General features: G+C 40.5%; 1 protein-coding gene across 1 annotated transcript in view; it reads right to left on the bottom strand.

The window, feature by feature from the left end:
- The window catches only part of APOO (apolipoprotein O), a 58,073-nt gene extending 45,448 nt beyond the window's left edge, over positions 1 to 12,625 (bottom strand). Inside the window, exon 1 of the mRNA XM_081567947.1 lies at positions 12,561 to 12,625. Coding sequence (XP_081424073.1) covers positions 12,561 to 12,569 — 9 coding nt within the window. The 5' untranslated portion in view covers positions 12,570 to 12,625. The remainder of the gene's footprint in view (positions 1 to 12,560) is intronic.
- Positions 12,626 to 12,633: the final 8 nt, after the last annotated feature.

Below are 12,633 nucleotides of genomic sequence, written 5' to 3'. Positions count from 1 at the left end.
GCTATTTCCAAAGTTATTGGATAACATCATTTTTGTATCTATCACTGTGAGTGGAAAATAAATGGCATTTGGGAACATTTTAAAAGTAAATGCCATTTAAAATTAGATATTCCTCTATTTACAGGAAATGAGGCACAATTATGCATTTTCTCCCTAAATGTTACACTGCTTCTTTGATCTTCAATCAACCTTTTCTGCAAAAATTTCCATCTGAAAGCATTTTTCCCTTAAAAACAAAATGCTTTTAATCTGATTCTTTCCAGTTGTTTAAGAGGGAAAAATCTGATAGGGATTTTTTTTTTTACATCTATGAAAACTGACAATACTTTTGAGGTTATTCATGTTCTAAAAAAAGAACATAAAACAAAAAAATAGATTATGTAAAAGAATTTAGGGTAAAACAAAATGATGAAAACAATAAACAATTTTGCCCAAATCAGGCTGCATTGCTGTCCTTAGTAATGTGCCATAAACTGAATAAAAAATAAAGAGAAACTAAATGAGTCTGCATTCTCCAAACATCAAAAGAATATGCCTCCTCCCATAATAAACATTCAGTACAGTACCTACATTTGATACAGCAATCCTTTCTAATCTGGAGGGTCACACACCAAACCGGTAACAGAGGCTTTCTCTTAGAAGAGGATTAGAGGGACGCAGATGATGGAAACCAGATAATTATCATAACTGTACTGTTTGACTTTTTACACGGAAAAGTTATTTTAGCATGACTTACACAATTTTTCAAATAGGTATTTTCTCACCTCATACCCCTCAGGGTGGCTACTATGGAAAAAAAACAGAAAATAAAAGTGCTGGAGAAGATAAGAGAGAAAATGGAGCCCCTGTGCATTAATTATTGGTGGGATTATAAAATGGTACAATCACTTAGGAAAACAACATGGAAACTCTTCAAAAAATTAAAAATAGAATTATTGTATGATCCATCAATTCCCCTTCTGGATATAAGTGCAAAAGAATTGAAAGCAGGGCCTCAAGGATGTATTTGCACACCCACGTTCATAGCAGCATTATTTACAACAAATAAAAGGTGAAAAGTCACCCAACAGTCCATGGACAGATAAATGGCTAAGCAAATGCCATATAGACACACAATGGAATATTAGAACCTTAAGTGAAATAAATCAGTCACAAAGACAAATACTGTATGATTTCATCTACATGAAGCATCTAAAGTAGTCAAATTCATAGAAACAGAAAGCAAAATGGTGGTTACCAGGGGCTGTAGGGAAGGAGAAAATGTGGAGTTGTTGTTGAATGGGTACAGAGCTTTGGTTTGGTAACATGAAAATCTTTTCCACAACAATGTGAATATATGTAGCACACTTGAACAATACACTTAAAAATGGTTAAGATGGTAAATTTTATGTTATACGAGTTTTATCACCATAATTAAAAAGTATGGAACTTAAGAAAAATTATTAAGGTGGTAAACACCAAAAAAAGCAACCAGAAAAAAAAATACAGTATACCTTTTCCTCCTCAAAAATAAGTTTTTTTCTCTCCAAAGTAGTAACCTTGATAGATCATATCAGAACTTACTGTAACTATTTATATAACAAATTAATAAAGGAAATTTACTTTCGATATATGATCATACAGCTTTCATTTCTAAATGCCTTCACATAAAATTTGAAGACTGTAAGAAATGTCTCAATATATCTGAAATAAAAGCAGATTAGAAAAAGAAATAAATTAGACTGTTTTTAAAAGGGATGGGGGATTTGTAAGGTTTCTGAAAATATCAAACTAAGGATGTCTATATAAGTATGCCCAGTAATGAGTCTGAAAAAAATAGGACAGTGGTTATATACAGGTGGTGGGATTAAGGATGATTCTTTAGAATTAATTGAATATCCTGAAGTTTTTGCAATGATTATTAATTTTATAACATGCAAGAAACAAAAATGGCTGGCTCCTGAGGATATTCTAAACAATCTGCCAGAGAATGAGATGGTAACTCCAAATGAAAAAGGATAAAATGTTTTAATCAGATGACATTTCTGGAATAAATATACTGATCAGTGATGGCATGTTTGGAAGAAATGTATTGACAAGGTAATTAAATCTGTCCTCTTAATAATGACTATTTTGATAGGCCCTCATTTGCATGTAGAAATCTGGGAGCCCTTACACTTCAACAAGACAAACCACAATCATTTCGATCTGTTTCATAGTGAAGGGATTACAAAGTTGGTATTTTAAGAGTTCAGACTTTAACCAACGAAAAGAAAATCTTGTCTTCCAACTATGACAAACATAGAACTATCTTATGAGAAACTCTGAATTCTGTTAATTCTGTGCTGGGGTAACTGATATTTCCTAGTTCCTCCTCATCCACTATAAACACACTGTGATCTAAAGAGATAAGGGAAGAAAAAAAACAAGGCTGTTTTCAAGATTAACATCTTTCTTTCTTTTTTTTTTAGAAAACCACCTTCTATTTTATCATTGGAGGGCAGAATTCACCACAAAATTAGGTCAGCAAAGCAAAGCAAATATGTTTCATCTGCAATTGTTTCATCTTTTAAAATAGTTATAGAATTTTGTTCAATTCATGCAAAAAAATAAATAAATAAACTTGTCTGATAAACAGGAAGGAAACCTCAGAGCCAAAGAGTGAGATAATTGTTCATTCGGGCAGGTTTTGAGTCATCTGGTTGGGCTGTACTGGTTTCACAGACTTGGAACACAGATGACACATAATTTACCATGTAGCAAATTTATTCTGAACTTCCTCATTCAGACAGAAGTTTAACAGTGCTTACCTAAACCCGAATGGCATCCCAAGATCCATTCAATCTTTTCTAAGTTAAGGAAATATAGGCAGCAAAAAAAAACACATACACAAGGGAATATTTACTTCAAGACTTGCCTTTCAAATGCTTCTACATTTTCTAACAACTAAAAGAATTTCCATCTTCTAAGAGGAAGAGGTATTCTGTCAAAGTCAAGTCTATCTAGACGCAGGTTTTGTTTCCTAACAGACCGCTGTGTGCACAGAGAACGCTGCACTCACTGACAACTGCCCTCAACCTCATCTCAGTTATTCACAGGCTTTTTATTCTTCAAAGGAAAGGAAACTGCAAAATTCTTTTGTAAAAAAAAAAAGCATGTGCAAGGCTCAAATCAGCTGATGACAGTCTAGATTCATAATGAAAATCTCTGCGAAAATAAGGAACAAAAATAAGAAAAGTCAATATTTGGACTCAACACAGCAACTTTTAACAGTGCTCCCGAACCATGTGACTCTACCAACAGGCTCAGTGTCAATATTTGCCAAGTGAGGTAAGCCATTAGCAGACGATTTAGGAAACTTGTTGGAGTCCTCCTATCACTTGGTGTTCACCTACTCACTCACCAGTTTAACCCATGTCATCAAATTACACATGAAGCAGCACATTTAATGGGAAAGGAGATTCATTTCAGCAAGCACAAGAAAAGCAAGCTGTTATTTCACAAGACTGACATCTACAGAGTGGGGGGAAAAAGAAAAATGAACCTTTATTGTTTTCATATATCCTATTTTAAAAGACTGTTCCAAGGAATGAAGAGGAACATCTGAAAAAAAGAAACCACTGTGTATGTGTCCCAACTAAAGCAGTGAACATGTACTTGTAAACCTGTCTCTAGCTCCCACAGAGGGTTCCTCATCCTCACCCAACCAAACAAAGACGTCCTTAACTTGGAGCCAGTGAGGGCTTGGAACAAAACAAACTGCTTGCTTCAAAGAGTGAGAAAGAAGTAGGAAGACAAAGGGTGGCTGTATTTAAAGTGCCTTTAAAACAATATTCATTCAAAATACAACTTACTGTCTATAGTGCTATTCTCATGAAAACACAGCTTAATATTCAAAGTTATAGGCTGTCAGCATAATGAAAACTAGACAACCCTTGCTCTAAATTCCTCCTTCTACAAGTTTTAGTGTACAATGAACCAAGTTTTGAAATCCACCACATTAAGAAATTGGCAGTTCAAGGTTTCTAATAAAACTGGCATGAGGCCATGCAGCAAAAGTGAAAAACAAGTAGTTTCCAAATTCTAAAATATATCTTGAGACTGAGTCTTTTTCCTCCCTGAAAATATCCATATGAAGTTTCATGTTGTGTGCACTAACCATAAATTTCCACTTTAGCATTACTGAGGAAAATCAACTGATACAAACTCTTCTAATTCCTTCATTTAAAAAATCTTTTGGCACTTTCCTGTCATATTATAAGTCAATTCTCAAGTTTTTGAAATAGGTATGTATCATTGCTACAGAGATTTCTTAATGCATCTAACTACTTGCAGTAATTTTAAATGTACTATACAAGCAAGTATCAAAGTTCATTTCTCAGGCTCTAAGAAGTCCCAGCTAGCCTAGAAAGGACATGGGTGTGGAATACATATACATGTAATTAAAACATTAAACCTTTAAATCATAAAAAGTCAGTAAATATGCATAGGTCTCACGGGGCAATAAATTTATCATAAATGTCAAGTGCATTATCTACTGTTCCCCATTTTGTCTCTGCTCCTTGTTCTTTTAAGGGTATAATTCATCTACTTCCTCCTTCTCTTCTTCCAGTGTTAGCTGCACATGAGAAGCTATTTGCATTTTCAACGTCGTTGGGAAGAGTGGTACAGTGTCCTGGGCAGAATTCAGTTCCAAATGAGAAGTGAATTTACTCAAGTTTGAGCTACTTTTTATAGTCCTAGGTCGATAGTGCTAACCTGAAACTCTAGATCATTTTGGTGGACAGGTATGATGCAAAAGGGGTCAAAAGTACCTTTCATTCGTTTAGTGCTTGGCAGTTTACCGTTCTTCCTACATATGTTATTGCATCTAAACCTTCCAACAACCCTGTGCCATATGGGGGGGGGGCTGTTACTGTCCCCACAGCACCTTGATAAGGGGACTTGGGGAGATAAAGAAACCTCATTAAAGTTGCTCAGCCAGAAACCAGAAACACAACTAGAACCTGAGCCTGTGCTTTCTGACTGCAGCCTGCACTACAGAGCAGTTTTTCCTTCTCCTTTGTGATCTACCACCCAACATCTTTGAAGGGTAAGAAAGGAAGAATATTCAGTTAGTTCTGCATGTAAATATGTTTTTATGTGAGCAAAATGTATTCACTATAATTCCTCAAGGAAAATTCCCTCAGAGATACTTAAACTGTAAGGGAAAAAAAAATCTTTATTTCAAAATATGTGACATTTAAAATAATATTCAAGTAAAATAAAGTTACAGTACTTCTTTTTCAATTTACAGATGATTTTCCTTTTCCATTTATCAGTGTAATTCTCCCCTCAGTTTATGCTAGTAACATACTATTCATGATAAGAACATTTATTTTAGAAAGACAGGCAATAAAGACATTACATCAAGACCAAACAGTCAAAAAGCATATGCGAGGTAATAACACCTTATAGCCAAGGATACGGTCACCTCAGGCCCCTCTGAGCAGTGAGCTCTGAGTACAGGTCACAGGAAGGAAGTGACATAGACCAGCTCTCACTAGGCTATCTTTTGGCCCTTGAGGCATCTGATGATTCCTTTACCTTCAGCCCACATCTCCTCTCAGGAAAACTCCACCCTCCTGGGTTCCATGTTAACTGGTTACTTCCATGTTAACTGATTACCACCTCTAATGTCCACAGAAACTTCTACAAGTCCAACCTGTTCAAAAGCAAGTTATCATCTCTTTCAAGCCAAACTCAGCCTTCTTCCACTTTCCCATCTCACTCAACAGTTCTAACAGCACTCAATTTTCCAAGCCAAAAGCCTGGCAGTATCCTGAAATTCTCCTTTTCCCAACTCTGCCACATCCAATCAAATATCAAGTTTTGACATTAAAAAATAATTTTGGAAAGTCCCAAGACTGTGCACAACCATAACACTACAACAGCAGCCTCCTATACAAGACAGCAACTAAAAGATATTAACAGCTCACGTCTACAGAGCACTTACTTTGTACCAAATGCTGTGCTAAACTCTGGGTCTGAGTTAATTTAAATCCACACAACAATTTAAGGTCGGTACTAGTCTTTTGTGGGGGGGGGGGCGAGGGTGCTGCACCAAGTGGCATGTGGAATCTTAGTTCCCTGACCAGGGATTGAACTTTAGCCCCTTGCATTGGAAGCATGGAGTCTTAACCACTGGACTACCAGGGAAGTCCCAGGTTGCAACTAGTACTATCCTTCTTTTACAGATGAGAACAAAGCTACAGAAAACTTTAGTATCTCACCCCAGGTAACACGGTGAAGCCCAAGGTTTTATCCTGGCACTGAACTCTCACTTGTGTCCTTGCATGAGCTTTTTCTCTCTGCTTAGAAGGCTCTTTCAACCTTGTCTGCCCTGTTGCAAAGACCAGAGCCAAAGCATGTTCTCCTTTACCAAGTCTCCTGATGCCCCCTGCTGGTGCTTGGTCCTCTAAGTCAGTACCTCTCAAGTTTGGCTACATGCCCTACAAACTAGACGCCTAGAGCTCAACCCCAGAGATTCTGATGGCATTTGTCCGGTGCAGTCTGGGCACAGGGACTTATAAAAAACTACCCAGTGAGGGCTTCCCTGGTTGTCCAGTGGTTAAGAACCCACCTGCCAATGCAGGGGACACAGATCCAATCCCTGTTCTGGGAAGATCCCACATGCTAGGGGCAACTAACCCCGTGAGCCACAAATAACGAAGCCTGCACTACCGAAGCCTGTGCTCCACAAGGAGCCTCGGATTTCCACAACTGGAGAAAGCCCTTGCACAGCAACAAAGACCCAAGGCAGCCAAAAATAAAAATAGACAAAATTTTTATAAAACTATCCAGGTGAGTCTAACATGCAGTCAAGGTTGAGAACTACTGCTCTACATTTCCCTGACTCTTATATCAGAGCACTTGTTCCAGTGCATCCAAATGAACTATCCTTATCTGTGCCGCTGATTGCATCGCGAGCTCCTAAAACCTAGGTTTCACAGTCACCTGAGGGTCTTTTTCAAAACTAGAGGTTCCTAGACCTCACTTAAAAACTCAATCAGATCCATGAGCAGCACCTTAGAAACTGTCTCACAAATAATTCTGCTATGTGGCCAAATTTGGGGATTCTCCCCCAGGTTTAAAAAAAAAATGGGTCGTTTCATTTACACCTGGCAAGGTACAGTAGAGTGCCCAACTCATAGATGAACTGTGACAGACATATGTGCAATGAATGAAATCTAGTAACATGAATCTGTAGACTGGGTGTATGAAGTCAATATTCAAGCTTCTGGCAGCAGCACCTGGAAAATCTGCTTCCTGCAACAGAATGTAAATACTGGGACAAAGTGAAAGTGTTAGTCACTTAAGCCGTGTCTGATTCTTTGCAACCCCATGGACTGTAGCCTGCCAGGCCACTCTGTCCATGGGATTTCTCAGGCAAAAATACTGGAGTGGGTTGCCATTTTCTTCTCTAGGGGATCTTCCTGACCCAGGGATCCAACCTGCGTCGCCGGCATTGCAGGCAGATTCTTTACCATCTGAGCTACCAGGGAAGCCAAAGTACTAAACACTGGGCAGCTTTTCAAACATGTTTTGTAATCCACCAGTGCCCCCTACTGACTTGAAGATGGATAGCTAAACCAAAATAGTGGTTGAGAGTTTCAATATTTTAATTGTATATGCAAATAACATATGGCATCATCGACTTGAAGGACGTGAGTTTGAGCAAGCTCCAGGAGTTGGTGGACAGGGAAGCCTGGCGGGCTGCAGTCCATGGGGTCGCAAAGAGTCAGACACGACTGAGCGACTGAACTGAACTGACACATAACCAGCCACACAAACTTTACTTTTTCCATCAACACCTATATCATCAACTCTTCTGTCCTCCAGTCCTAGCTGACACAAGCTGATAAACCTGATCAGTCCCTACCATTTGCTCATCCCCACTCCCAGGCTGCAATCATGAGAGAGGGCTAGTAACAGTTCCCAGCAGAGCCCTCAAAGCCTCTCACTTATCTTTTTTGCTCTTTGGTCAATGCCTCTTTCAAATCTCACCATGCTCATAAAATCACTCACCTGGAAAACACACACAAAAACACCATTCACTTCCCAATTTGCCTCAGTTCTTGCTATTCAAATTATGAAAGGAGACATGCAGCATCTAAATCACCCAGGAGCCTGTCAAAAAAAAATGGAGACTCTGAGGCCCCCACCCAGACCTCCTGGATCAGAATCTTCATTTTAACAAGAGTCGCATGCACATTAAAGTTTGAGAAGCACTGGTCCTCACCTACTAGATTTGCCACCTCCATTTTTAAAAATATTTGTTTATTTATATATTTATTCATCTGCATGAGGTCTTAGTTGCAGCACTCAGGATCTTCGTTTTGGCCCACAGACTCTCCAGTTGCAGTGTGCGGGCTTAATTCCTCTGAGGCATGTGGGATCTTAGTTCTCCAACCAAGGATTGAACCCACGTCCTCTGCATTGCAAGGCAGATTCTTAACCACTGGACCACCAGAGAAGTCCCAACACTGACATTTATGACAAATAATTTTCTAAGTAACTCCTGCTATTGGGTTGGCCAAAAAGCCCATTCAGGGTTTTTCCATACCAGCTTGCAGAAAAACTCAAACTTGTTGGCCAACCTAGTGTCTTGAAGTAAAATTCATCACCCAGCTACACATATGTGTTTTGCGTATTAAAGTCGCTTCAGTATGTCCAACTCTTTGCAACCCTATGGACTGTAGCCCAACAGGCTCCTCTGTCCATGGGATTCTCCAGGCAAGAATACTGGAGTGGGTTGCCATTTCCTCCTTCAGAGAATCTTCCCAACCCAAGGATCGAACCCACATCTCTTATGGCTCCTGCACTGACAGGCGAGTTCTTTACCACTAGTGCCACCTGGGAAGCCCTACACATATAAGTCCAAAACAAGAGACCAATATATTGATTTGATGGTAACACAATGGAGAACGAAAAGGAAAGATTTATAAGCATTATATTTCAGCATATGAATGTTCAACATAACTAAAAGATGTGAAGAACAGGGACTTCCCTGGCAGTCCAGTGGTTAGGACTCCATGCTTCCACTGCAGGGGGCACAGGTTCAATCCTTGTTTGGGGAACTAAGATCCCACATGTCACATGGCGTGCCCTCAAAAAGTTTTTTAATAAAAAAGATGTGAAGAACCAACCAAGTTTCTAAAACATACCCAAGGCAGATGATACCATCTAGTTGAGAAGCAGTGGTCTATCATCACTGCCATCCTTCTTTCCCTTCCATCTCACAAGTGGAAGGGATTATCTCTCCTCCTTTTCAAAGCTGGGGGATTCTCTTTTGTAAAAGTTTCTTCCCTACATTCTTCCCAAGGCCATGGGGTGTGTGTGTTTGCGTGCATGCACACTCAGCCGTGTCCAACTCTCTGTGACATCATAGACTGTAGCCCGCCAGGTTTCTCTTGTCTATGGAATTTTCCTGAGGCCATAAACACTGCCAAATCTGGAATACTGCAACAACCACAAAATAACTCTAAAATCTTGACCAAACACATCCCTCTAATTACTATATTCTCCCTACTTCCCTTGACAGTCAATCTAAATCGCATTAACTCATCTTTCAGTCACCAACCCATATTAATCTAGTTTTCACTTCCACCAGTAAACCTACATGTATAAAGATCATGAAAGTCTTCCAACCAAACTGCCCAAATCAGTGAACACTTCTCCAAACCCATCTAATTCATCTTTCTGTAACAGACATTGCTGTTGCACATCCAGTTTCCAGTGTTCCATTGTGTTCATGGATTCATTTCTCTCCCAGGTGATTAAGGTAGAGTGACCCCATCCTGAGCTGATTCTGTTTTGTCTAAACCCATCAGGTCATGCCATTCCCCTGGCACTGGCTATTGGGTAATGTGCAGACACCTGACATAAGCTGATCCACTCAGATTGAAGGAAGAGTGTAATCCAAGCCTGAAGTTTGTCCTCTCTTGCTCTAGTAGATGAGAAAGTGTGTTACTAGTAGTCATCTTGCAAACTTAAGGGGAACCAATCTTACTGCGGAAAGCCAAGAAAAGAGATGGGGACCTTGAAGACATTGTTGACTCACTGGAATCCACCCTTCCTCTGGATTTTGAGATAATTTTCCTTACTGTTTATGCCGTTGGGTTTTCCCAAATTGAAAGCATCCTAACATCCCTGAACTTCCCTCTCTTCATTTTCCAAACATCACTCTTATGCCCCTACTTCTATTTATCAAAAGTTGCTTTTCAAAAATCTCTGGCCTCCCCTCTTCCTCCTCCTTATATTTTGGTATCCACCAAGGTTTGTTGTGAGCTTTTCTACTCAAAAAAAAAAAGTTTCAACAATTTCCGCCCCCTTTATCTTTCTCTTGATACAGCAGAACTAAGTTAGTGGCACTTTCCCAATGGAGTACCACTGCTGCTGTTCCCCAGCTCAATCAGTTGGGGAACTCCTGTCTCTCAAAACTTGCCTCATCTGAAGTCCCCAGGGCTTCCTTGCTCTTTTGTGCCATAGACCTCTTCGGCAGTCTGGTGAGCCCTTTGGACCCCTTCTCCAAAAAATGCTTCTAATTGTGTAAAATGCCAATTACAGTTCAGTATAATTGTTTTTAAGACCAAAAATCTGATACAGTAATGTGTTTATTAGCTCCGTAAATAAGATATAATAGTGAGTCTTATTACTATAATTTTGATGTAATGATGAACATAAATGATATTTAGAGATCTGCAACAACTATAATGTAAGAGGACAATGTCTGTGACATGCACTGGTCCTACTGACTTCGACTGGTGACAGGTACTGCTAATACTACTGTAGCTTGTTGCTGTAGTAGCTTATTAAATGAATTGCTTCCAATGAACCATATGTCCTCACATTCATGCTCTGTGTAGTCCCCCACCATACTGACTCTGGGCTTGGCCATGTAACTTGTCTTGACATCAGCAAATGTGATGCAAGCAGGTGTTCATGCCTCAGGATAAGCCTTCTTGGAACCCAGTGACCATGTGAGGAAGCCCAAGATAGCCATACTGAGGGGCCCCAGGCCCACAGATATGGGAGAAAGGCCACCTTGTAGTCTAGCCACCAGCTGAATTTAGAACTGCCCAGCCAACCTATAGGTGGTGAGAAATAAAAAATCATTGTTGTTTAAGGTCATTATCCAAAAATGGATAACTGAAACAGTTACCTACATTCATAACTGAAGGAAAAGCTAAACTTCACCAGAAGATTAGTGAAAAAGACTATATTTTCCCATCAAAGTTCAGGGACCCTTGAATTCTACCCACAGACCCTCTGAAGGAATGAGATCCACAGGTTGAGAACCCCTAGTAAGACAGCTGCTACTCTCCTTTTTACTACCACAGTACATTAATAACAATATAAACTGATCATAGCATATCCTTAGTTGTTGCAACCCTAAAACTGGGCCAAACTCCTAGCACTTAAGTGTTTCAACACAAATTTATGAAATGAATGCAAGATGCTTTTAACCCTAACTAAACTGTGAGCTGCCTGAAAACAAAATAAAAGCAAATACTTAGACGTCACTCCTATGTGCCAGGGACTCTTCCAAGTGCTTCACACCTAATGTATTTATTCCTTATAACAACCCTACGAGATAGAAGCTAGTTCCCCAATTTCACCAATAGGAAATCCGGCACAGAAAGGCCAAGTGACTTGCCCAAGGTCACACAGCTGGAAAGTGGCAACGCCACAAGTGGAAGGCCAAATCCATGGTCTGATTTTATATTGTCCTAATGCTCCCAAAGCACACTGCAGCTGAATAAAACATTGAAATAAGTAGTACAATTCTGACATTTCATTAGCACTATTTTATGGGTGCACTGCTTCAAGACTCGATTTTGTAGACTCCTTTCTAATAGCCTGTGATTTGTTTTTCGTGATATACAAATACCATTTACTCTTTTTAAAGGAGAACAATGCCTTCATATTAAAATGCAGATTTTCGAGACAGTCTTCACTGTAAAAGTCAACTTCTCTCAAAAGACACGAGTTCATAAAATGGAAAGGAGGTCAATCTGTTGATACTATATAACGTTTGCTGGGAGGGGGAGAGAAGTTCCAGTTGCTCCTTCTCACCCAGCCCTTCCCAGGCCAGCCTCCCCGACTTCCTGCAGCAGCTTATCCAAAGGTGACCTTCCCCCATTCATACAGCAGGTTCTGAAACCTGACCTTGCCAGGCAACCAAAGCCGAACTCCGCAGTGCCCTGATGTGGCCTAACGTTCCTCACGAACCCAAGAGGGGACCAGCCGGAGGGTGGATACCCTGAGGGGTACTTTAAATTTTTAAGTGTTTTATTCACTAGAGCACAACCCCAAAGGCCCCACCCAGCCACCCCGGGGCTCACGCCTCCGCCCGGCAGCCGCTCGCTCCACGCGGACCTCTAAACGAACAGCGGGGCCGGGACGCAGCCGGCCCGGAGGCGGGAAAAACCTCGGGACGAGCCGGGCCTGGTCCCCGGAGAGGCCCATGAGAGCGCGGGGAGGGCTCCGGGCGCCCGGGAGGGGGCGGTGACAACTGTGACCCGGCTCCACTCTCTCACCTTGAACATGTTGCTGGCAACGGCGGCTCCGGCGGGGTCGCCCCAGCCTTGGCCCCGCCCACTACAGAGAGAG

This window comes from Giraffa tippelskirchi, chromosome X, assembly GCF_054371585.1.
Source record: "Giraffa tippelskirchi isolate mGirTip1 chromosome X, T2T-mGirTip1v1.2.pri, whole genome shotgun sequence".
Lineage (NCBI taxonomy): Eukaryota > Metazoa > Chordata > Mammalia > Artiodactyla > Giraffidae > Giraffa > Giraffa tippelskirchi.
Note: the sequence above shows the minus strand (reverse complement) of the source record. Positions and strands in the feature narration are given on the sequence as shown.